This window comes from Pseudophryne corroboree, chromosome 9, assembly GCF_028390025.1.
Source record: "Pseudophryne corroboree isolate aPseCor3 chromosome 9, aPseCor3.hap2, whole genome shotgun sequence".
Lineage (NCBI taxonomy): Eukaryota > Metazoa > Chordata > Amphibia > Anura > Myobatrachidae > Pseudophryne > Pseudophryne corroboree.
The window spans coordinates 253,623,538-253,648,967 of NC_086452.1; the positions used below are offsets into that span (position 1 = coordinate 253,623,538).

General features: G+C 46.7%; 1 protein-coding gene across 3 annotated transcripts in view; it reads left to right on the forward strand.

Annotated features, from left to right (window-relative positions):
• HMCN1 (hemicentin 1) overlaps positions 1-25,430 on the forward strand; it is a 1,072,092-nt gene that overhangs the window by 403,170 nt on the left and 643,492 nt on the right. For all 3 annotated transcript variants that reach the window (XM_063940215.1, XM_063940214.1, XM_063940213.1), the window contains 2 exons: positions 16,570-16,761; positions 16,953-17,126. In XM_063940215.1, the coding sequence (XP_063796285.1) occupies positions 16,570-16,761; positions 16,953-17,126 (366 nt within the window). The remainder of the gene's footprint in view (positions 1-16,569; positions 16,762-16,952; positions 17,127-25,430) is intronic.

Here is a 25,430-nt window from a genome sequence, read left to right on the forward strand (position 1 = left end):
GGACACAGATTGGGAACTTCATTGGTAATACTCTGGTTTCCAACATGGCTGTCCCCAGCACAGGAGACATACTTAGCTGTTAGCACACAGCTTTAGCCAGCTTCTGTCTCTGACACACTACACTGTGTCACCACTAGAGGACCTTACTGCAGCGATCCCCACTGCAGTGCCCGGCTCTCCAGACCCTCGGCCTCCGGCATTTGGCACCTCACATCCGTCCAGGAGGGCCCGCCTCCAGCAACCCGCGGGAGCACCCGCAGGAGGTAAGGCTCCGGAGCCTGACAGTAACCCCCTTTTTAGGGTGGGCTCTGAACTCCCTTGTGTTTTCATCGGATTCTTGGTATGAAAGGTCCGGACTAATTTTGGAGCGTGGACATCCTCTTCAGAATCCCAGGACCTTTCCTTCAGTCCATAGCCCTTCCAATCAATAAGATATTGGAGACGACCATATCTTTTACGACATTCAAGGATCCTATGAACTTCAAATTCTTCTCCTTGAGCAGCTTGCACCTTGGGAGGTCTAGGGAGCCAGCCCGAAAACGGTTATGTATGAGAAGCTTCAGTAAGGAGATGTGAAATGCATTTGGGATCTTCAAGTATGGAGGCAACGTCACTTTGTATGCTACTGGATTCAATACTTTTTTAATAGGATATGGTCCAATGAATCTGGGGCCATATTTCTTGGAAGGGACCTTGAGTCTTAAGTTTCGAGTAGAAATCCAGACTTGATCACCCACTTTGAGACTAGGGACAGCCTTCCATTTTCGATCTGCAAAAAATTTGTATTTATTGGATGTTTTAAGCAAAGCCTCATGAACTTGTCTCCACATTGCTGAAGAGCTAACTCTGCGGCAGGTATTTTGAGAGTTGGAAGAGATTGGAAAGCAGGAACACGTGGATGAAGTCCATAATTCACATAAAAGGGTGTGGGAGGGTAGCGGAGTGGTAGAGATTATTGTGAGCAAATTCAGCAAATGGAAGATAGTCCAGCCAATCGTCCTGTGAAGAAGACATGAAGAGTCGTAGGAAAGTCTCTAAGTCTTGGTTCACTCTCTCAGTCTGGCCATCCGTTTGGGGATGGTATGCAGAGGAGAAACTTAATTCCATTACAAGAGCTGAACTCAGTGTTCTCCAGAATTTAGCCACAAACTGAGGCCCTCGATCAGAAACTATCTCTTGTGGAAGTCCATGTAACCGGAAAATATCTGATATGAACAATTTTGATAGTTGTGGAGCGGTTGGAAGACCTGTGAGTGGGACAAAGTGCGTCATTTTTTAAAATCGGTCTACAATGACCCAAATGGTGTTTTGTCCTCTGGAGACAAGTAGGTCAGTTATAAAATCCATGGAGATGTGTGTCCAGGGTTTTTGTGGAACCGATAGCGGATGAAGAAGACCCGATGATGATCCCCTAGGCTTTTATGTTGGGCGCACTTTGGGAAGGCAGCTATGAATTCCATAACATCCGTCTTCATATGAGGCCACCAATAGGAGCATTGGATGAACTTAAGAGTCTTGAGGCTACCTGCGTGTACCGTACAAGGTGATATATGAGCCCATGTGAGCAGTCTTTTTTGGAGTTCTGGTGCAACTAAGGTTTTTCCCGGTGGAGGAAGCGAAGTAGTATGAGTTGCAGCAAAGGAGGCAGGATCTAGGATGAATTGTCTGTCCGGAAGATCTGTGGACTCATCTGAATTCAATGAACGAGAGAGCACATCTGCTTTCCAATTAAGTGACCCTGGATGATAACTGAGCTTGAAAGAAAAACGGGAGAAGAACAGTGCCCATCTGGCTTGCCGTGGGTTTAAACATCGGGCGGTCTGAAGATATAAAAGATTTTTGTGATCCGTGGTTACTGAGATTGGGTGCTGAGCTCCTTCCAGCAAGTACCGCCACTCTTCATATGCAAGTTTTATGGCAAGCAATTCTTGTTCTCCAATGGCGTAGTTTTGTTCTGTCAGAGAAAATTTTCAGGAAAAATAAGCACAAGGATGAGCTTTCTAATCCTCAAAGTACTGGGATAAGACGGCCCCCACTCCTACTGAAGAAGCATCCACCTCTACCTGAAAAGGATGACTGAGATCAGGTTGCCGAAGGATAGGGGCAGACATGAAGGCCTCTTTCAGAAACGAAAAGGCTTTTAGTGCCTCAGGTGGCCAAGCTGCAGAATTAGACCCTTTTCTTGTTAGTGCTGTAATCGGGGCAATGATGGAGGAATAACTTTTAATAAACTTCGCCAATAAAATTGGCGAAGCCTAAAAAACGCTGGATTCCCTTCAAAGTGGTAGGAAGGGTCCAATCTCTCATTCCTTGGACTTTGGCAGGATCCATCTGTAATTCCCTCCCGGAAATGATGTAACCTAAGAAAGGGATGGAGGAAACCTCAAACGTGCACTTCTCCAGTTTACAAAAGAGTCAATTTTCCCTTAGGCATCTCAAGACTTCTCTGACCTGTTCCCGATGGACTTTCAGATCTTTGGAAAATATTAGAATATCGTCCAGATACACGACCAGGCACTTATAGAGGAGATCTTGGAATAATTCGTTGACATAATTCTGGAAGTCTGCTGGAGCATTGCATAAGCCAAAGGGCATCACCAGATATTCGTAATGCCCATTGTGAATATTGAACGCAGTCTTCCACTCGTCTCCTGTGCAAATGTGTATAAGGTTATAAGCTCCATGCAGGTCCAATTTAGTAAAAATGGTAGCCCCCTTTACTCGGTCAAATAGTTCGGGAATCAAGGGCAAGGGGTATCTGTTCTTAACTGTAACTTCATTGAGGCCCCGGTAGTCGATGCAAGGCCGTAGTCCCCCATCCTTCTTCTTAACAAAAAAACCCTCTGCCCCGGCTGGAGAAGAGGAAGGGCGAAGGAACTCTTTGGCCAAATTTTCCTGTATATACTCAGACATCGCTTGGGTTTCCGGGAGAGATCAAGGGTATGTTCGGCCTCTGGGAGGTGTTTTACCAGGCAGTAAATCGATAGGGCAGTCCCAACTTCGGTGGGGAGGCAAGGTATCCTCCCCTTGCTTATTGAAGACGTCCAGAAAGGGCTGATAGGCATCTGGGAGATCAGTGGAGTGTAGGGTAAGAGTGGCTTGATGGTGGATAAACAGCTTAGAGAACACGACTCCCCCCAAGCGAGTACATCCATAGTTTGACAATCCAAGCGGGGGTTGTGCTCCTGTAACCATGGGAATCCGAGGATTATTTTTTGAGAGGCTTTAGGAATTACTAGGAAAGAGATAACTTCAGAATGGAGAATACCAATTTTCAGAGGAACTGTACAGTGGGTGATAATCCCTTCAGGGATATAACTTCCGTCAAACGCAGTGATAGAGATAGCTCGCTCCAAACGAATGGTTGGTATTTCAGACTGTCGGACTAAGGCGGAAGTAATGAAACTTTCTGCAGCTCCAGAATCCAAAAGTGCTGCAACATGAAGGGAGGTAGAGGGAAGTTCCAGACATACAGCCAACAGTGATTCCTTCCTGGTAAATTGGTTGGGGAATGCTCCTAGCTTAACCTCTCCTGCGTAAACTAGGAGCGGGAGTTTCCTGGTCGTTGAATACAAGACTTAACAAAGTTGTAGGCCGCCCCACAATACATGCAGAGGTTGCCCTGTCTGCGTCTTTGACGTTCCTCATTGGTGAGACGAGAGCGGTTGACCTGCATAGGTTCTTCAGTAGACGGTGAGGATGGTCTAGGAGTGGGACAGGCCCGAGGTTTGGGTCGCTCGAACCTTGTTCTCCCAAGACAGCGCTCCTTGTATCTCAGATCAATCTTGTTACATAAAGAAATTAGCTGATCGAGCTTAGCTGGCACATCCTGAGTGACCATGTCATCTTTAATTGTGTCGGAGAGACCGTTCCAAAAGGTGGCAGTGAGAGCCTGATCATTCCAGCCCACTTTGGAAGACAGAGTATGGCATTGGATCACGTACTGGGCGACGGAACGGGTTCCCTGACGCAGACGCAGAATCTCCATAGAGGCAGAGGTGGTCCGGCCTGGCTCGTCAAAGATTTTATGAAAAGTTGCCACGAATTCTGGGTAATTCGAGAGTATGGGATCAGTTCTCTCCCATAAGGGTGAAGCCCAATCCAGAGCTGGTCCGGTCAGAGGAGAAATGATGTACAGTATGCGATTTTGGTCCGATCTGACGGAAAGTTAGCTGACTGAAGCTCAAACTGGATCTTGCATTGATTGAGGAACCCTCGGCATTGCTTTGGACCACCGTCAAATTTACTGGGTGGCGGTAGTTTAAACGAGGAACTGTAATCGACACTGGAGCATTAGGTGCTGGCGGATTGGAAGCTGGAACCGGAGTCCGAGATGTGTGAATGGCTGCGTGAAGAGAATCCAAACGAGTGGACATATTCTGCATGAACTGTACAATCTTCACCTGCATGGCCTCCTGTTTATTTAGACGAGACAGAATATCCACAGAGGCATCGCCCCCGGTAGCCTGCTCACTTGCCGGATCCATTGGGCCAGTGCTTGGCATAAGTTGGGGTTCCGACAACCGAGTTTTGGCTGAAGGGACAGCTACCTGTGAGGAGAGTAAACGAGGTGGCTGAATGTAAGTCCTCCTCATGGGGTGGAACCCAAGTATTAACGTTGGCCGGAGGGCGTAAAGAAAAGGAGGACTCCATAGGAAGAGAACTGTAGTTTTAATGAATAATCAGGCTGTACACAAATATTGGAGAAATAGAAGAAACTGGAAGAATTAGAGTCTATGGTTAAATGACTTGAAGAGTGAAGCTGAAGAACTCCGGTAAAGAACTGAAGACTGTGTTCTATGATTAAAAGACAAGGCTGAAGAACTTGGACTTTGAAGAAATGAATGTGGTTTGTGACTGAAAGACAAGGCTGAAGAACTTGGACATTGAAGAAATGAAGACGTCTGCGGGAACCGACGTTAGCACCTGGAGCTCCTCTACGACCTGGGACCCCGAGTGACAATGGACTTAGACAGCAGGACTGCAGCAGCGTTTAGGTAATCGATAGATGAGAGCAACCAGGACCAGGGAACCAGAAGTAACCTGGGAGCACAGAGCTGGAGAACCTTTCACAAGGAGGTAACTTGAAACACTGGCACTCTACCTCTGAGCCAGCCCCCTTTTGTAAGGGGAGAATATGCAGGATTGGCTGGACACAGATTGGGAACTTCATTGGTAATACTCTGGTCTCCAACATGGCTGCCCCCAACACAGGAGACATACTTCTGTCTCTGACACACTATACTGGCTAGAGCCCAGAAGAAGCTCTAACAAAGAGTGAAATGCGCATTGGTTTAGCCGTGCTCCGCTAATATTAATGTGTTGTTCTAATAGCTCCTAATTGATCTGCCTATGTACACTCATGTGATTGCTTATCACTTTAGGATAATATAGTGACTAATAATCTGATGCTCATGTATATGCTAAGAAAGTGTTACCCTCAGATACATTGTCGTGCACAATAATATGCGACCATAGGAGGCAGGGCATGAGGATCATGTGAATATACTTAGACTGTCAGAAATCTGCATTTTTTGGCTCAACATTATATTAAATTATGCGGAGTATGCCAGCCTGTGGGTTTTACATATAAGAAAGTAAGCTTACTTTAATACCCACTGTGTTATACTTTCTGACATAGTCCAGTTTCCAGTAACCCAGGATTGCTGATGTGGTCTAGTACGGATTGACAGCCTATTGTAGTCCTCATTCCTACATGTGCATGCATCTTGTTATAACTGCACAATAGAATTCATGGAATCCATGTAAATAGTGTGAGATAAGGGAACTGGTAAATTCAATTCCCCATTATTCATCTTAATTATAGGAAGCAGTGATTTATGTTGTGTCTATCATTTATATGAGAAACATATGATCATATAGTGCAGCTTGAAACTGAGGATGAACACTTTTAGCATCACTTGTGGCTAAATAATAAGAAGCAATCACATCTTTAAATTTGTGCAGTATAGAAAAACTGGCAGACTGCCAAGAATTCATACTGGTATACATATAGCATTAGCAACATTTGTTGCCAGTCTCTGCACATAGGGGGTCATTCCGAGTTGTTCGCTCGGTAAATTTCTTCGCATCGCAGCGATTTTCCGCTTAGTGCGCATGCGCAATGTCCGCACTGCGACTGCGCCAAGTAAATTTGCTATGCAGTTAGAAATTTTACTCACGGTTTTTTCTTCGTTCTGGTGATCGTAATGTGATTGACAGGAAGTGGGTGTTTCTGGGCGGAAACTGGCCGTTTTATGGGTGTGTGTGAAAAAACGCTACCGTTTCTGGGAAAAACGCAGGAGTGGCTGGAGAAACGGAGGAGTGTCTGGGCGAACGCTGGGTGTGTTTGTGACGTCAAACCAGGAACGACAAGCACTGAACTGATCGCACTGGCAGAGTAAGTCTCGAGTTACTCAGAAACTGCACAGAGATGTCTTATCGCAATATTGCGAATCTTTTTCGTTCGCAATTTTAAGAAGCTAAGATTCACTCCCAATAGGCGGCGGCTTAGCGTATGCAAAGCTGCTAAAAGCAGCTTGCGAGCGAACAACTCGGAATGACCCCCATAAAGCAGTGTGAAATTGAAACCTATTACTGTCAATAAAGAGAAATGAGTGGATACAGTGCCAATATCGCATACAGAGCAGTGTGAAATTGAAACATATCATTGTCAATAAATAAATACAAGTAGATATAGTGTCAACACTAAAATCTGGACAGAAATAGTGTGTTTTCATTTCTTTTCACACTGCCAAATGTAATAAAAATGTTTTACACTCAGAACTAATACCTTGTTTAGACATAGGTATGGCACAGTTATACACCATGTAAAAACATTTGGGTATAAGAGTAATATATTGATATTCACTAGGTACATATATACAAATAAATGGAGCTTAGAACACTTATACTCATCATAAGAGTGTTATAAATATATAAGATATAATAGGCGGCACACGATTTAGTTTTAATACATTTTATTGTATACTTTCACACAAGACAAAAAAAATTCTAATAATCATTTCTTCTTTTCACGTTTTTCTATTTATATTTAAAAAAAATGTTTAATACTTCGCTTTGTATGGTCTAACACGTAGGCCATTATAATACCGTATGGGAGATCATAAATATATGTTTATAAAGATTTATCTAACAATAAATTCATTGAATTGTAAAAATACTGTAGATGTAGATTCATGAAGGGGATAGAGTGCACCCAGATAAACTGATCTCTGCCACAATTTTTCTTCTTCGTATGTACTTTTTAGATCAGTGGGTAGCACCAGCGTCAAATTTATTTGAATTAATCAAATTGAAATCTAACGCACAATCCTTTATATCAAAATCTATTTACCATTAGTTCTGGTGCGGGATACTTTCTCTCAAACAGATGAGGATACACAGGAGGATGGGGAGGACTTGAATCCTGTTAGTGGGGATACCGATTCTGCTTAGGGTATTGAACCCCTAATTCTGGCTATACGGGACGTGTTAAAGCTCCCTCTAGAGGACACTGCGTCACAGCAGTCGTTTTTCTTTACATAAAACAGGCCTAACGTCACTTTCCCTGATTCTGCAGAGTTAGATGACCTATTCAAGTTGGCCTGGAAAAATCCAGACAAAAAATTCCAAGTGTCAAAAAAGTTGTTGCGCACTTTCCCAATTGCTCCTGAAGGTAGGAAATTTTGGGAGGAACCCCCGGGGGGTTGATGTATTAGTGTCATGACTGTCCAAAAAGGTGGTGCTGCCTGCCCTGGGCTCCTTTACCATAAAGGATCCTGAGGATAGTAAAATAGAAGCTACGCTCACTCTATTTACATGGCGGCAGGTGTATCACAAAGGCCGGTCATTGCGGGTTGCTGGATGACCCATGCCATTCATTCATGAGCCACTCAAATTCAGGAGGACCTCTCTGGGGCTATGCCCCTGGTCACTATGGTGACCCTCCTAAAGCACATTCAGGACACTACACGCGTCCTCTGTGATTTCCTCAAGGAGATGGGGAACATCAATGCTAGGACCTCTGCCTTTTGGTTGCATCGGTGTATAGCAGACATAGAATCCAAACGCGTTTCCAAAGTTACAGCTGGGAAATCCACGTTTCTCCCCCTGGGGCCCCGCCGGCGAGACGCTCCTACCTGGGGGCCGTCTGTACAGTCCTTTCGGTCTCATAGAATTGATCTAAGGCCAGAGGTGCCTCCAATGCGACTAGAGGCACCAGAGGTAAGTCAATAAAGCCTGCAAGCACCAACTCTCAGGAACAGACCACCATTTCTGTATGATGATGGTACCCACCCACCCCGAGGCGATACGAGGTGGCAGCTCAACTGCGTCACTTCAGCCGCGTTTATGAGGCTTCCTGCCAGAATACCTGAGTCAGGGATCTCGTTTCTCAAGGCTACAAGCTGGAGTTCAACAGTGCTCCTCCCCAACGATTTTTCAAATCAAGCTTACCAGATTCGAGGATATTCAGGTTACATTGCAACAGGCCATCCTAAAGTTGGTCCAGTCCCACGTTATTGTTCCAGTACCAATACCACAATGAGGCAAGGGTTATTACTCCAACCTGTTTGTGGTACCGAAACTAGATGGTTCAGTAAGGCCCATTTTGACTCTAAAGTCCTTCAATCCTTACCTGAAGGTGTTCAAGTTCAAAATGGAATCCTTGCGAGCAGTGATTGCGGGCCTGGTAGAACAGGAATTCATGGTTTCCTTGGATATCAAGGATGCCTACCTCCATATTCCGATTTGGCCACCTCATCAGGCGTACCTGAGGTTTGCCCTGCTGGACAATCACTACCAATTCAAGGCACTGACCTTCGGCCTGTCTACAGCTCCGAGGGTGTTCACAAAGGTGATGGCAGAGATGATGTTCCAGTTCTGGCTCCAGGGAGTCAATATTGTCCCTTACCTGGATGATCTTCTGATCAAAGGAAGATCCAGGGAGCTTTTGTTGCTCCATATTGACCGCACTATCCAACTTCTGTCAGTCCATGAGTGGATCCTCAACTTACAGAGATCCCACCTGGAGCTGACTCAGAGGCTCCTGTTCCTGGGGATGTTGCTGGATACTGTGGCTCAGAAGGTGTTCCTACCAGAGGACAAGGTGAGAACACTTCAGGAGATGGTCCGCATGGTGCTCCGACCTACTCAAGTGTCCATCCATCTTTGCATAAGATTGTTGGGAAAGATGGTCGCCTCATATGAGGCGATCCAATATGGGAGGTTCCATGCCAGGACTTTTCAGCTGGATCTCCTGAGCAAATGGTCTGGATCACATCTTCAGATGCACCGGATCATACGGCTGTCACCTTAGGCCAGAATTTCCCTCCTGTGGTGGCTGCAGTCCTCCAATCTACCGGAGGGCCGGAGTTTCGAAATTCAGGATTGGACCCTCCTCACGATTGATGTGAGTCTAAGAGGATGGGGAGCTGTCACCCAAGGGGCGCAGTTCCAGGGCAGGTGGTCAACCCACAAAAGCCTCCTTCTGATCAACATTCTGGAACTTCGGGCAATCTACAATGCTCTGATTCAGGACTCTCCATTGCTTAGGGATAGCTCGATCCAAGTACAGTTGCACAATGCCACATCAGTAGCATACATCAATCGGCAAGGAGGGACAAAAAGTAGAGCCTGCATGCAAGAGGTGTCAAAGATATTCCTCTGGGCAGCAAGAAATGCAAGAGCAATGTCCGCAATCTTCATTCTGGGAGTAGACAACTGGGAAGCAGACTTCCTGAGTAATCACGATCTCCACCCGGGGGAGAGGGGTCTCCACCAGCAGGTGTTCCAGCAGATCATCCACCGGTGGGGCTGCCCACAGATAGACATGATGGATTCTCATCTCAACAAGAAGCTTCACTGGTATTGCTCATGAACCAGGGACCCTCAGACGAGGGCAGTAAATGTACTGATGTCGCCTTGCCTTACCGGCTGGTATACCTGTTTCCTCCAATTCCATTGCTCACAGGGTGCTCAAGCGCATCAGAAATCAGGGATTCCAGGCAATTCTGATTGCCCCGGATTGGCCTCGGAGGGCGTATTATGCGGATCTTCTGGACATGTCCGTTGAAGACCCTTGGCCTCTACCTCTCAGAAGAGATCTTCTTCAACAAGGACCATTCATCTACTTGGACTTACGGCGACTTTGTTTGACGGCATGGAGGTTGAGCAGAACATACTAGCTCACAAGGGCTTTTCCAAAAAGGTTATTGCTACCATGGTTCAGGCCAGGAAGCCTGTGACATCAAAACACTATAATCATATCTGGAGAAGATATGTCTCTTGGTGCGAGGAACGCATGTATCTCCCTGCGGAGTTCCACTTGGGATGTTTCTTACGGTTCCTGCAGGCTGGTGTGGATAAAGGCTTACGTCTGGTTTCCATTAAGGTCCAGATTTCAGCTCTCTCCATTTTCTTCCAGAAGAAATTGCCAGTGTTGCCAGAAGTTCAGACCTTCTTGCAGGGGGTACTACACATACAACCTCCTTTTGTGCTGCCTACGGCACCCTGGGATTTGAATGTAGTGTTGGAATTTCTACAGTCCTCCCGGTTTGAACCTCTGATGACGGTAGAAGACAAGTACCTCACGTGGAAGACGGTGATGGCCCTGGCTTCTGCTCGGCGTGTCTCAGAATTGGGGGCCTTATCGCGTAAAAGTCCGTACTTGGTCTTTTACGAGGACAGAGCAAAGCTCCAGGCTAGACAGCAATTCCTGCTGAAGGTTGTCTCCGCGTTTCACCTGAATCAACCTGTTGTTGTTCCGTCCAGTTCTGGTACTTCTGCTGCTCCAGAGGCATTGGATGATGTGCGTGCCTTGAAAATCTATGTCAAGTGAACAGCTCGGATCAGAAAGATGGATTCCTTGTTCGCACTCTATGATGTGCAGAAAAAAGGTTGTCCTGCTTCGAAGCAGTCCATTTCTCATTGGATTAGGCTTACTATCCAACAGGCCTATGTGTCGGCAGCCTTACCTGTTCCTAAGTCTCTAAAGGCCCACGCTAGAATGTCCATGGAGTCTCGGGCTGCCCATGGAGTCTCGGCCTTTCAACTATGCCGAGCTGCATACTGGTCGGGAAAGAACACCTTTGTGAAGTTCTACCAATTTTATACCCTGGCCAAAGAGGATACCCAGTTTGGGAAGGCGGTGCTGCAGCAGTCTCCGCACGTTCCCGCCTGTTCTGGAAGCTTTGGCGCGTCCCCATCGTACTAGATTCCCCAATATCCATTATGGATGCTAGAGAAAATAGGATTTTAATACCTACCGGTAAATCCTTTTCTCATAGTCCATAAGGGATATTGGGCGCCCGCCTCAGTGCGTTGACTTTTCTGCAGGTTCTCTTTTATGTGGTTACCTGTTCAGCTGTTGCTGTTGTTGTTTCCAACCATTGCTGGTCGTTGCATGTTAGTGGTGTGCTAGTTTATAAATGTCACCACTCTTTGTTGTCATGTTTCCTTCTCTCATATATGTCCTTTCTCCTTCGGGCACGTTTTTTACCTATAACTGCCTGTGGGAGGGGGCATAGAGGGGAGGAGCCAGCACACCCAGTGAAGAAATGTAAGTATAGTTACGATTGATGCTATAGATTTTGTGCTTAGAGTTATTGTGTGCTAATACTGGATGCTGGTATTGATAATATAATGAGTTAAGCAAGGCAAGAGTGACACCTGTAATGCAACAATAATACAAAGACATGGGGCCTAATTCAGACCTGATCGCTGCTTTGCGTTTTCGCACAGCAGCCGATCAGGTTTGAACTGCGCATTCACCAGCGCCGCAGTGCGCCGGAGCATGCTAAACAGCCGATGGCCATCTCAGTCCTGCGATCGCCTCTGCCTGATTGACAGGCAGAAGCAGTCACTGGGCGGGAGGGGGCGGGCCGACGGCGTTTGGCCGTAGTTAAAGTGGCGCGGTTTGGGACACGCAGGTGTGCCCGGACTGTGCGGGGAGCAAGGCGCGGCAGCGGCTTGACATCACACGCAGCTGCTGCGACCCGGACAGCGGTGGGTAACTCCCTGCCAGCGCGCAGGAGCTGCGCTGGTAGGGAGCTACTCGTGAAGTACAAAGGCGCTTTTGTACTTGTGCAGGGAAGGGGGGATGGGGCCTGACATGTGGGGCGGACTAACCCTGTGCTGGGTGTCCCCCCGCATGTCCGTCTTTCTGATCGTAGATGTGCTATATTTAGGTGCTAAATGTAGGACATCTACGATCAGGTCTGAATTAGGCCCATACCTTCTTACTGATACTTTCTATTATCGTGCTAGTGCTGTGGAGCAGTACAGTATATTGCTCATCCCAACCAAAGCCCTCAGTGAATGGGGAAACCACCCAGAAAGTGATGCTCTCTCCTGCTTGAAGCTTAGACTGCTTGCTAATTGTTTCTTAAGCTTTGTTGATGCACCGGAGAGTGTGGGCCCTGTTTAGAAAAAGGATGGGCATGATAAATATTTAAGCCTCACTTCTTCCAACCAAACCTGACATTAATTTAATAGCATTCATATTTATTAAATTGGGCTATTTTACTCCAATCAAACCCACTGCAGCCAGCCATATCATAAAAGTAATCACATTCACATGTAAGAAATAGGCCTCTTTCCTCCCAGTCAGCCCCTACATTAAACTAATTGCATTCCAATTTAATAGTTAGCCATACTTCTCCCCCAACTCAGCCCTACACTTAATTACACCCTGACCATTTCAGACCAGCATTAAACTATTAGATTTAGTACTATTACCACCGCACACTAATACCACTTTTACACCAAAATCCCGGGTCTGACCCAGGATTTGGAACACGTTCCAAGCCGGGTCAGACCCGGGACTCCCCCAATTTATACCGCAGTGCCGATCCAGGATATTCCTGGATCGGCACGGTTTACACTGCACCCAGGTACAGTGTCTTGTGGGCCGGCACTTATAGATGATGTCATCGCCAAGCGCCGGGAAATCCTGCAGACCGGAGCTCCAGAGCATCACGCTGGGAGCAAGCCCAGCACTCTGGAAGCTGCAGTGCTGCCACCAGCCTCCGGCGCTTCCAGGCACCAGACATGGCGCTGCTGTCGGCATAGACAGCATGTGCCATGTCCCCAGCTGCTGCATGACAAACAGCACGGCGCCACTGTCTGCATAGATAGTGTGCGCTGTGACCACCAGCCTCCTGACTGCCCGCCGGACACTGCGATTCGGGAGGTTTGCCATGCTGTAAATGGGTGCCGGGTCGGCTGACCCGGCTTACCCATTTACACCGCCTCCTACTCGAGTCTTACTCGTGTCCAACCCTACGTACAAGCTGGTTTGGATTCCGAGAAAGTGGACCCAGGGTTTAGGAGAAGGACTCTTTTACACCGCCAGCAGTCCCAGGGTTTTGCGCGCTCCCGTGCAAAATCCCGGGATATTTCAGGTGGTGTGAAAGTGGTATTAGTTAATAAACCCCACCATTAAATAAACCCTGAACTTTACTATAACTCTACCATTAAATGAATAGCCCCCAATGACAAATAAGTAACACCCCCAGCCCCAATAGACTTTAGTCCATGTCCATCAGCCACATTGCATTAAGAGTCCTCCCATGCTCAATTTTCAATTCGTCCTCCTGAGTTGCAAGCTATCCAGTTTGTCTCCCTTGCTACCCACCTGCAACACATGGAATAGAATGCGACTTGCTGCCAGTTGAGTTTTGTAAGGGAGCAGAATCATTGCACATATAGAGGGGATAGAAGGAAAGGAAGGACAAGAACAGATCACAACAAACTACACAGCACACGTTCAAAGGGGAGCAGCTGCCAGGGAGCACACCATCAGTGCCCAGCCTGGCCCAGATAAGCCTAGAGCTCAGACCTGTGTCCCGGCCTACTGGGAAACGTCTGCAGAGAGCTACTATATGGCCAATTCACCTGCTGGTGTGACTTCTATACTACATTGCATGTACAGGGCAGGGTTATTCAGTAGCATACTGTAGCTAAAATATGAAAAATAAACAACATTTCCACATACAGGAATGCTATACTTACATTTCAGATTTCAGTCTAGATGCGGAACTGCATCTGATTTATAACCACTCATTTTTGCTAACATGATTTATATAATACATAATTTTTGTTGCTGTCTACTATTAAACAATAATAGGAACCATATTATATTATAGAGCTAGAATTCTGAATATTTTCCCCATTAGATTTAATGCTGATCCTCAAACCACAAACCCAATGTAGTTTCACATACTGTAGGTAAAGTGACAAAGAGCTCTCACTGTCAAAGGTGCATAGACAAAGTATAAACCCATATTTTCTTAGTGTTAAACAGAGAGTGGGTGTGGATTAATACAGGTGAAACTCAGGTGAGAGACATGAGACCGAACAATGCAGAAGAGCTGAAGGCCGCTATTGAAGCATCCTGGTCTTCCATAACACCTCAGCAGTGCCACAGGCTGATAGAATCCATGCCACGCCGCATTGAGGCAATCATTCATGTAAAAGGGGCCCAAACCAAGTACTGAGTACATATGTATGATTATACTTTTCCAGGGGCTGACATTTCTGTATTTAAAATCCTTTTTGTTATTGATTTTCTGAGATTTTGGAATTTGGGGTTTTCTTAAGCTGTAAGCCACAATCATCACAATTATAACAAAAAAAGGCTTGAAATATCTCACTTTACATGTAATGAGTCTATATAATATATTAGTTCCACCTTTTAAGTTGAATTACTGAAATAAATTATTTTTTGCACGATATTCTAATTTTCTGAGTTTCATCTGTATATCTATAATGTCTAGGTAGGTAGTCATTAGGTCAACACCATATGGTCAACATGCATTAAGTCAACATGTACAAAAGGTTGACAGGTACAAAAGGTCGACAGATGAAAGGTTGACAGTCAGGGCTGGCTCTACCATTAGGCAGCTGCTTAGGGGTGCCGGCTCCTGGAGGGCACCTCTGAATTTATCTAGCAAAAAAAAGAAGGATGTCTTTATATGCAACCTCCTCCTTTTACACTGAGCTGACCACTGCTGCAGGTCTAATCAGGTGCAGCCACCTCTATCAGGCTGTACCACATAGTGCCCCAGCACTTCCTCCGTGCTGACACATGTAACATCAACTCATGTTAAGGCATATAGTAGGCATATGTAACCATGGCTACCAAAGGGTGCCCCCATGGCCACCCCTCATAGCCCTGATGCATCTCCTCCAGGCCCCTGAAACCCCGCCTGTCCAGCAGCAAGCAGCACCTGACTACATGTCGGCACCCACAGCTTCACTGTAATGCTGCTGTCGCCTGTATGAGAAATCCTGCTAATGACAAGTGAAAAGTAAGAAATCAACTTAAGGTAAGTAACCTGTGGGGGTTTCCACGGGACCACAGACAGTACAGATCTTACAGCCTGGTGGGTGGATAGCACTTGTAACAGCATAATAAGGAAGACTCAGGTACTGGGGCACAATACAGTACAAATGGAGGGGTGGGGGGGGGGGGGGTCAGTGATGAACTTACAGATGGGGGATGGAACACATTAAGGAGCATACAAATATGTGTATGTCTCTGCGTGTATATGTATGTATATATATATATATATATATATATATATATATATGTATACACAAACAATTAAGGGTATGTAGTTGGCATCCCGGCGCACGGGATGCCAGCGTTCAAATTACTGGTGTACTTTATAAATTTGAGTGTTGTCCCTTTTCTCTGTATATGTATAATGATGCAATTCACCCCAGCCCACCTAGTTGCGACCTGTATCTCCCCTCCGGAAGGTGGTGGTGGGGAAGGGGGGGTTGCAGGTTAGGGGGCGCTAGGCTGAAGCTTCACCTAGGGTGCAGAGAGATCTTACACCGGCCCTGTTGACAGTGCATAAGGTTAACAGGTACAAAAGGGTCAATAGGTTTGAAAGGTCGACATGAAAATGGTTGACACGTTTATTTGGTTATTTTGTCCCAAATGTAGTATCTTTCCCATGATCTGACCACCTTCAGTAGAAAGTTGTACCCTCGTCGGCTCCATTCACTCCCCACGGTTCGGGCATGTTGGCTTGTTTCGCTCGCCACAGGTTACTATTACCAATAGATGTGGATAGTAAATAAAGCAGATCCTAAATTTGGAACAAAATAATACGATGACCATTTTCATGTTGACTTTTTGAACCTGTCAACCATTTGTACCTATTGACCTTTCATCTGTCGACCTGTTGTACCCATTGACCTAATTCATGTCAACTGTATGGAGTCTAACTAATAACTGTCGACTTATACATTGTCTATCTATCATCCGGATACTGATGCAGCCACTTTCTGTGCCCACACGCACTTTTGCCACACTTTGTTTTGTCTTTCGCTAAGAGCACTGTATATGAGTTTACAGTATACAGGTTGAGTATCCCATATCAAAAGTGTTTGGAACCAGAAGTATTTTGGATATCGGATTTTTCCATATTGTGGAATAATTGCATACCATAATGAGATATCATGGCAATGGGAATATTTGGATATGGGATACTCAACCTGTATCTTGTTTCTAACTCCTTTTACAGTGAAGTAACATTACAACTTTATATACTGTAGGTAATCCTGTACCACAGATAATATGGCTGAAAGATGGACAGCCTTTGCAGGAGGACAGTCATCATCGACTTGAAAATGGGGGACAGAATTTTCAAATCACCAGTGCCATAGTATCAGACACAGGACGGTATATATGTGTTGCTTCCAATTTAGCAGGGGATAAAAGCAGAAGCTTTAGTCTTGGTGTTATGGGTAAGTGTCATATTTTTCTTATGTTTCCATTATAAGGCAGCATAGTTTTCCTGTAATAGTAAAATGATAATATCGACGAGAGAATAAATCTGTCCATTGAAGCTAAATATCAATCTCCTGACACTAATGTCATATGGGTTACGGGCTGGTAACTAGTATCGCTAATTGATACCAAATCTTATATTTGACAGTATCTCCAACAATTTCTGGTGCCAAACCTAAGGAATCGCCTGAGGATGTCAGTGTGATTCTGCACAGCTCAGTGTCACTATCCTGCGATGTTTACTCCCAGCCCCCGGCCACCATATCCTGGTATAAAGATGGAAATAAGATCCAATCAAAGGATGATGTCAGGATTCTACCAGGTGAAATCTGTGTGATATTGGGATGCCAATATCACAGGGCCACTATTGGGTTTTGCATTTAACAATGTGTCATGGAAATGATGTGGAAGGATCAGGGCCCTGTTACAATGTACTGTAGGACTAATGACGCTGTAGCCTCTTTCCTCATTCAGGACAGCCTTCACAGGAAACACCAGAACGTTCCTCCATTAATTGACCGCCACTCCTTAGCAACCATCTGTAAAGCAATGCAGGACTATGGGCCAAATTCAGACCTGATCGTAGATGTGCTAAATTTAGCACATCTACGATCAGCTTCCCTGACATGCGGGGGGACGCCCAGCACAGGGCTAGTCCGTCCCGCATGTCTAGTCCTACCCCAACGCACATGTACAAAAGCATTGCACAGCGGCGATGCTTTTGTACTTTAAGATTAGCTCCCTGCCAGCGCAGCTCCTGCGCGCTGGCAGGAGCTACTCGTCACTGTGAGGGTCGCAGCGGCTGCGTGTCACGTCACACAGCCACTGCGGCCCGCCCCCCCCCCCCCCCCATGGTCCGGGCACGCCTGCATTGCCCAGGCCACGCCCCCAAACGGTGGGCAAATGCCGCTGGCCCACCCCCTCCCGCCCAGCGACTGCCTCTGCCTGTCAATCAGGCAGAGGCGATCGCAGGGCTGGGACAGCTGTCGGCTGTCTGGCATGCACCGGCGCACTGTGGCGCCAGCGAATGCACAGTTCAGACCTGATCGGCTATTTTAAGGAGGTATTGGCTCAAATTTATCAAGACCTGGAGAGTTATAAATTGCATGGTGATGAAGCACCAATGTTACAGGCTGTGTTTGAAAAATAACAGTTAGTGAAAAATAACAGTTAGGAGCTGATTGGTTGGTACTTTATCAACGTACAATTTACAGTGCATCTGGAAAGTATTCACAGCACTTCACTTTTTCCACATTTTGTTATCTTACAGCCTAATTCCAAACTGGAATAAATTAATTTTTTCCCTCAAGGATTTACACACAATACCCCATAATGACAACATGAAAAAGTGTTTGCTCAATAATTTGTTGATGCACCTTTGGCTGCAATTACAGCCTCAAGTCTTTTTGAATATGATGCCACAAGCTTGGCACACCTATCTTTGGATCTTTGGACAGTTTCGCCCATTCCTCTTTGCAGCACCTCTCAAGTTCCATCGAGTTGGATGGGAAGTGTCGATGCACAGCCATTTTCAGATCTCTACAGAGATGTTCAATCGGATTCAAGTCTGGGCTCTGGCTGGGCCACTCAATGACTTTCAGAGAGTTGTCCTGAAGCCACTCCTTTGATATCTTGGCTGTGTGCTCAGGGTCGTTGTCCTGCTGAAAGATGAACCGTCACCTTAGTCTAAGGTCAAGAGCTCTCTAGAGCAGATTTTTATCCAGAATGTCTCTATACATTGCTGCATTCATCTTTCCCTCTATCTTGACTAGTCTCCCAGTTCCTGCTGCTGAAAAACATCACCACAGCATGATGCTGCCACCACCATGCTTCAATGTAGGGATGGTATTGGCCTGGTGATGAGTAGTGCCTGGTTTCCTCCAAACATGACACCTGACATTCACGCCAAAGAGTTCAATCTTTGCCTCATCAGACCATAAAATTTTGTTTCTCTAGGTCTGAGAGTCCTTCAGGTGCATTTTGGCAAACTCTGGGTGAGTTGCCATGTGCTTTTTACTAAGGAGTTGCTTCTGTTTGGCCACTCTACCATACAGGCCTGATTGGTGGATTGCAGCAGAGATGGTTGTCCTTCTGGAAGATTCTCCTCTCTCCACAGAGGAATGTTGTATCTCAGAGTGACCATCGGGTTCTTGGTCACCTCCGTGACTAGGGTCCTTCTCCCCCGATCGCTCAGTTTAGATGGCCGGCCAGCTCTAGGAAGATTCCTGGTGGTTCTGAACTTCTTCCATTTACGGCTGATGGAGGCCACTGTGCTCACTGAGACCTTCAAAGCAGCAGATATTTTACTGTACCCTTTCCCAGATTTGTGCCTCGAAACAATCCTGACTCGGAGGTCTATAGACAATTCCTTTGACTTCATGTTTGGTTTGTGCTCAGACATGCACTGTCAAGTATGGGACCTTATATAGACAGGTGTGTGCCTTTCCAAATCATGTCCAATTAACTGAATTTACCACAGGTTGACTCCAATTAAGCTATAGGAACATCTCAAGGATGATCAGTGGAAACAGGATACACCTGAGCTCAATTGTGAGCTTCATGGCAAAGGCTGTGAATACTTAGATACATGTGACTTCATAGTTTTTTATTTGTAATAAATTTGCACAAATCTAAAAAAAAACTTTTTCACGTTGTCATTATGGGGTATTTATTGTGTGTAGAATTTTGAGGGGAAAAAAATTATTTATTCCATTTTGGAATAAGGCTGTTACATAACAAAATGTGGAAAAAGTGAAGCGCTTTGAATACTTTCCGAATGCACTGTATCACGCTCCAAGGCTTGATAAATCTGGGCCATTAAGAGGAACTTGTACAAAATGTAAAAAAACACTAGTAATAGATTTATAACAGCAAAACAAAGTATTTGGTAATGGTTTAGTATTATAAATGGAAAAACCTATAATTTAGACTTTAATATAAACTCTTATAGTCAGTACAGTATAGGACTGATTATACTCTGTGAATGCTCAGAAATCAAATTCATGAATATGCACAACTACACTTCTTTATCACTTCTCCAGGCTTAATACATCTGCTCCATTGTTTGGGGGGAATTGCATTAAACAGTTGTTACAGTGGCGTGCAGTGGGGTGAGGCAGAGCCTTTCCTGTCATACTAATGTATGCCTGAGTTCTGACTGCTGTATATAAAGTACATGAATAATACAAAGAATATTTCTGCTGCGGGGTACACTGGGCTCCACAAGGATTGGACAATGGGGTGTAGAATAGGATCTTGATCCGAGGCACCAACAGGCTCAAAGCTTTGACTGTTCCCAGAATGCACAGCGCTGCCTTCTATTTCACCCCGCCTCCCAGCACAGGAGCTCAGTTTTGTAAGTTGGTGCTGCAGTAAGCAGGCACTTAACAGAGGGGCTGCTCCAAGCAGCCCTAAGAAAAGCTTTTTATGAGGTAAAAAGTGAAGACTTCAAGGGCAGAAGCGGTGGTAAATGTCTTGTGACATTCACTTCTGCAGCTCCAGCTCTCCCCAGCGACGCTGTACACTCCCGAGCCCTGGTTGCCGGGTACCTACAGTGGAGGCTCCGGTTTTCTTCACGTTAGATACACACGGCTGGGGCACTCCAGGATCGCGTGGCCGCGCTTCGGGAGGTGGTAAGTGGGTCCCGCTTGTGGGACCCGGTCTTTATCGCGATCCGGCGCGGTCAGTGTGAGGCGGGCCGCGCGCGCTGGTGGTGGACACTGTGGCAGTACAGGCGATCCCACTAGATCACCAGGGCATGGGCGCAGGTCAGGTTTTCTCTCTAAACCAATTCTTATATCGTCCACAGTACCCGGTGGTTTTGCCAGCAGAGGGGATAAGGCTTAGACCTGAAGCCCCTCCCCAGCCCCAGGGCGCCATTTCTAGCAAGTGTTCCCGCCCTGGAGCTGCATATCTGTCTTTTCCTCACTCCCTGTCAGTGTATGCGGCGCCATTATCCCTCAGCTCACTGTTCCTGGAACTGCTTAGGCAAATCCTCCTATGTAAAGCCGCCTGGTTGTCAGCGCTGTGCCTTTACATTACATTTAAGTATTCTACCTGCATTTTTAGACAGTGATAGTTAAGAAAGAGTGCATTTAGTCAGGGGTTTATAGTACAATTACCCTGTGATATACATCCAGTTCTTACTGTGTACTGTTTTATCTATTGTTATATAGCTGTGTAAGCTAGTCCAGTGCAGTATTATTGTCAGTAATTACCTCTGCTTTGTCCAAACTGTGACTATCTGTGTGTGCATTTGACAGCTGAGTGGTGTCCATTTCGTGTCTTTCACTCATCTTGCTATCCCTATATTCCATAACCTAAGGGGGCTTGGTGCGTCAGGTGTTATCTAATATAGGATTTTCACAAAGATATACTGTTTTACGTATTTTTCTCTGTGATTTGGTCACCATATCTCTCCTTTATTTCTGCTAGTGCTGACTACACTGCGCAGGGGTTTGGGTTCAGAGGTATAGTGCTGCTGATAATTGTACTGTGTTACCTCATACTGCAAGTTATATCATGTCTGCTTCTGAGGGTAACGATTCTGGGGCGGAACACACTGCTGGTGTTGCTGAAGCCACAGAAAATATGAGGAGAATATAGCAGCTGTGGGCTCTGGTTCTGGGGGCTCCTTGCCTCCCAGTGGGACTGTGGCAGCGGAGGCACATACTGACCCACCGTGGGCCGCTTTTTCCACACTTCTGCATACGCTAGTTTATAAACTAACACCCCCTATGGGACCCCCAATGCCGGTACAACCGTATGTGGTCCCTGCAGCTAACCCGCCGTGGGCGGACGATTTATCTGCTCAATTAAAGAAGTTGAACCAGTCCCTGACTACTAAAAAGTCTGACCAACGCTCGCCTAAGTCCAAGAGGTCCTCTAAGCGAGCGCTTGTCTCCTCACAATCCACTGCCGTTACTGACACCTCGTCTGATGAAGACGGCACATATACTGACCCCACAGGTTCTGACTCAGATACGGCTAATGGGGAGGGTAGTTCACATGTGGATGTTCCTGATCTTTTGGAGGCTATTAAGTTAATTCTGCAGATTACGGATGATCCCGAGCCATCCGTCCCTCCTAAGAAACCAGATAGGTTCAAGCGTCAGAAGGTGGTTAAACAAGTTGTATATACATCAGGAATCCTGGGAAAACCTGGGTATGAAGTTTGTGCCTCAAAAGAAGATGCTGGCTCGCTATCTCCTCACGCCAGAGCTGTCTAAGAATTGGGAAACGCCTCCTACAGTGGACTCACATGTGGCTAGGATGGTGGTTTCCTCAGCTCTACCTGTCACTACCGTCACGTCTCTAAAAGAGCCTACGGATAAACGTGTGGAGGGTTGTCTGAAAGCGATTTACACCCTCATGGGTGCTGCACAAGGGCCCACTATTGCAGCTACATGGGCTGCAGAGGCTATTGAAGCATAGGCCTTGGAGTTAGAAGCTGAAATCTCCTCTGACCATGCTAGACAATGCTTGTCATATATTGTCACAGCTTCTTGATATATTGAAGAGGTGGCTTCTGATGCCGGTATCCTAGCAGCCAAGGCCTCTACTACGTCAGTCCTGGCTCGCCGGATATTGTGGCTGAGATCCTGGTCTGTGGATCTGGACTCTAGAAAAACCCTGGAGGTACTCCCTTTCAAGGGAGATATTCTGTTTGCGGAGGACTTAAATAAGATAATGGCTGACTTGGCTACTGCCAAAACTGCCTGTCTGCCTAATACCGCTACTTCTGTGTCGAAGGCTTAATGTACGTCCTTTCGCCCCTTTCGTCCTTCAGGTAAAGCAAAAGGTCAGGCGTACCATAAGCAGGCCCGCACTTCCAAGCCTGGTAAGCCGAAGCCCAAAAGAGCCTGGGCTGCCCGTCAGCCAGCTGCCAAGACCGATAAGCCTGCCGCATGAAGGGGCAGGCCTCCCCCTGGGGGATCCCAGGGTGGGGGGCCAGCTTCTAGGGTATACCCAGGAATGGTTGAAGACCACTTCAGATGCCTTGGTACGGGAAGTCGTCACTCAAGGTTATGCCATAGCTTTCAAAAACTGACCCCCTCATCGATTTTGCCAGACAGACGTCCCTTTGGACCAGACAAAGGCAAAAACTCTTCACTCGGTGGAACAGACCCTCCTGGATACAGGAGTCGTAGTACAAGTGCCTCTTGCTCAGAGGGGCCGGGGGTACTATTCTCCGCTGTTTCTAGTCCCGAAACTGAATGGGTCCTCCCGGCCCATTCTCAACATCAAGGCATTGAACAGGTTTGTGAAGATTTCCAAGTTCCGTATGGAAACTCTTCGCTCTATAGTTCTGGCCTTGGAACCTGGGGACTACATGGTCTCCCTGGACACACAGGATGCTTACCTGCATATTCCAATAGCAGTGTCACATCAACAATACCTGAGGTTTGCTATTGGCAACATCCATTACCAGTTTCGGGCATTACCTTTTGGTTTAACAATGGCTCCGCGAGTCTTCACCAAAGTTATGGTGGTGATGACGGTGGTACTCCACCGTCAAGGGGTCAGGATACAGCCGTATCTGGACGATTTGTTAATCCTGTCAAATTACCCAGATCTTCTCCTGCGTCATCTGGATATGACGGTCTGGTTTCTGCAAGCCCACGGGTGGCTCAGCAAATGGAAGAAATCCTCCCTGGTCCCTGCTCAGAGCATGGTGCACCTGGGAGCGCTGTTGGACACTCACAACCAGAGGTTGTTCTTGTCTCAGGAGAAAGTCCTGAAGCTTCAGGACAGGATTCGTTGCTTCCTTTCTCGTCCGCAAGTGTCGATACATTCGGCAATGCAGGTGCTGGGCCTCATGGTATCAGCATTCGACATGGTGGAGTATGCTCAATTCCACTCTTGCCCCCTCCAGAGGCTGATTCTAGCCAAGTGGGACGGCCTGCCTCACCGGATCAGATCTCAAATTATCTTATTGACTCCAGAGGTCCGTCTGTCGCTGCTTTGGTGGCTCTGGAACCAACAATTGTGCAGGGATCGTCCCTTCTGGATATCCAACTGGGTCCTGTTGACGACAGATGCCAGTCTAAGAGGTTGGGGCGCGGTGCTGGACAGCACTCCCTTCAGGGTCGGTGGACCAAGGAGTAATCTCTCCTCTCGATCAACATTCTGGAATTGCGGGCTGTCTTCAATGCGTTGAACCTGGCCCAGCATTTAATTCGGAACCATCCTGTTCAAGTACAGTCGGACAATGCCACCACAGTGGCTTACATAAATTATCAAGGTGGCACTCGAAGCCGTTTGGCAATGAAGAAAGTCTCACGGATTCTACGTTGGGCGGAAGGCCATCTACCGGCCATATCGGCAATATTCATTCCGGGAGTTCTGAATTGGGAAGCGGACTTTCTCAGTCGTCAGGACATACATGCCGGCGAGTGGGGCCTCCATCCAGAAGTGTTTCAACTCCTAGTGGAAAAGTGGGGTCTTCCAGATGTAGATCTGATGGCGTCTCGACACAATCAAAAGGTACAGATCTTCGGAGCAAGGACAAGGGATCCTCAAGCAGCATTCGTGGATGCGCTGGCGGTGCCGTGGAGGTTTCGGCTGCCGTACGTGTTCCCTCCGGTTTCACTCCTGCCCAGGGTAATGCGGAAGTTCAAGAAAGAAAGAGGAAATCTGCTTCTCATAGCTCCGGCGTGGCCCAGACGGCACTGGTTCTCAGACATGCAAGGCCCATCGTCGGACCGTCCACTTCTACTTCCACAATGCCCAGACCTCTTTGTTCAGGGCCCCTGTGTCTACCAGGACCTAGCCCGGCTATCTTTGACGGCGTGGCTCTTGAAGCTTCCGTCTTGAGGGCTAAGGGTTTTTCTGAAGAGGTCATTAAAACTATGTTGCGGGCCCGGAAACCGGCTTCTGCTCGGATTTATCATAGGGTCTGGCATTCCTGCTTTGTTTGGTGCGCATCTAACAATTATGACGCTTCCAAGTTTAGTACAGCCAAACTTTTGGCTTTTCTGCAGCAAGGCCTAGATTTAGGCCTGCGTCTGGCCTCCCTCAAGGTTCATATTTCTGCCTTGTCGGTGTGGTTTCAAAGAAAAATTGCGACTTTACCTGATGTTCATACTTTCACTCAGGGTGTGTTGCGTATCCAACCTCCCTATGTCCCGCCTGTGGCTCCTTGGGACTTGCAGGAGCCTCCATTTGAACCCCTTGATTCAGCTGACCTTAAGTGGCTTTCCCTTAAGGTGGTGTTCTTGCTGGCTATTGCCTCTGCTAGAAGAGTGTTGGATATGGGTGCTTTGTCTTGTAGTTCCCCATATCTGATTTTTCACCGTGACCGGGCGGTTCATAGGACTCGTGACGGATATTTACCTAAGGTGGTTTCTTCGTTCCACCTTAATCAGGAGATTGTGGTTCCGGCCTTTGTCTCTCCTGATTTGTCTTCCAAAGAGCGGTCTTTGGATGTGGTACGGGCTCTCCGTATCTATGTGAAGAGAACTGCTTCTATTCGAAAGTCTGATTCTCTCTTTGTTTTGTTTGGATTTCACAAACGTGGCTGGCCTACTCACAATCAGACCCTGGCCAGATGGATTAGAATGGTGATTGCACATGCTTATGTGAAGGCTGGTCTGTCAGCTCCTGATCACATTAAGGCCCATTCTAC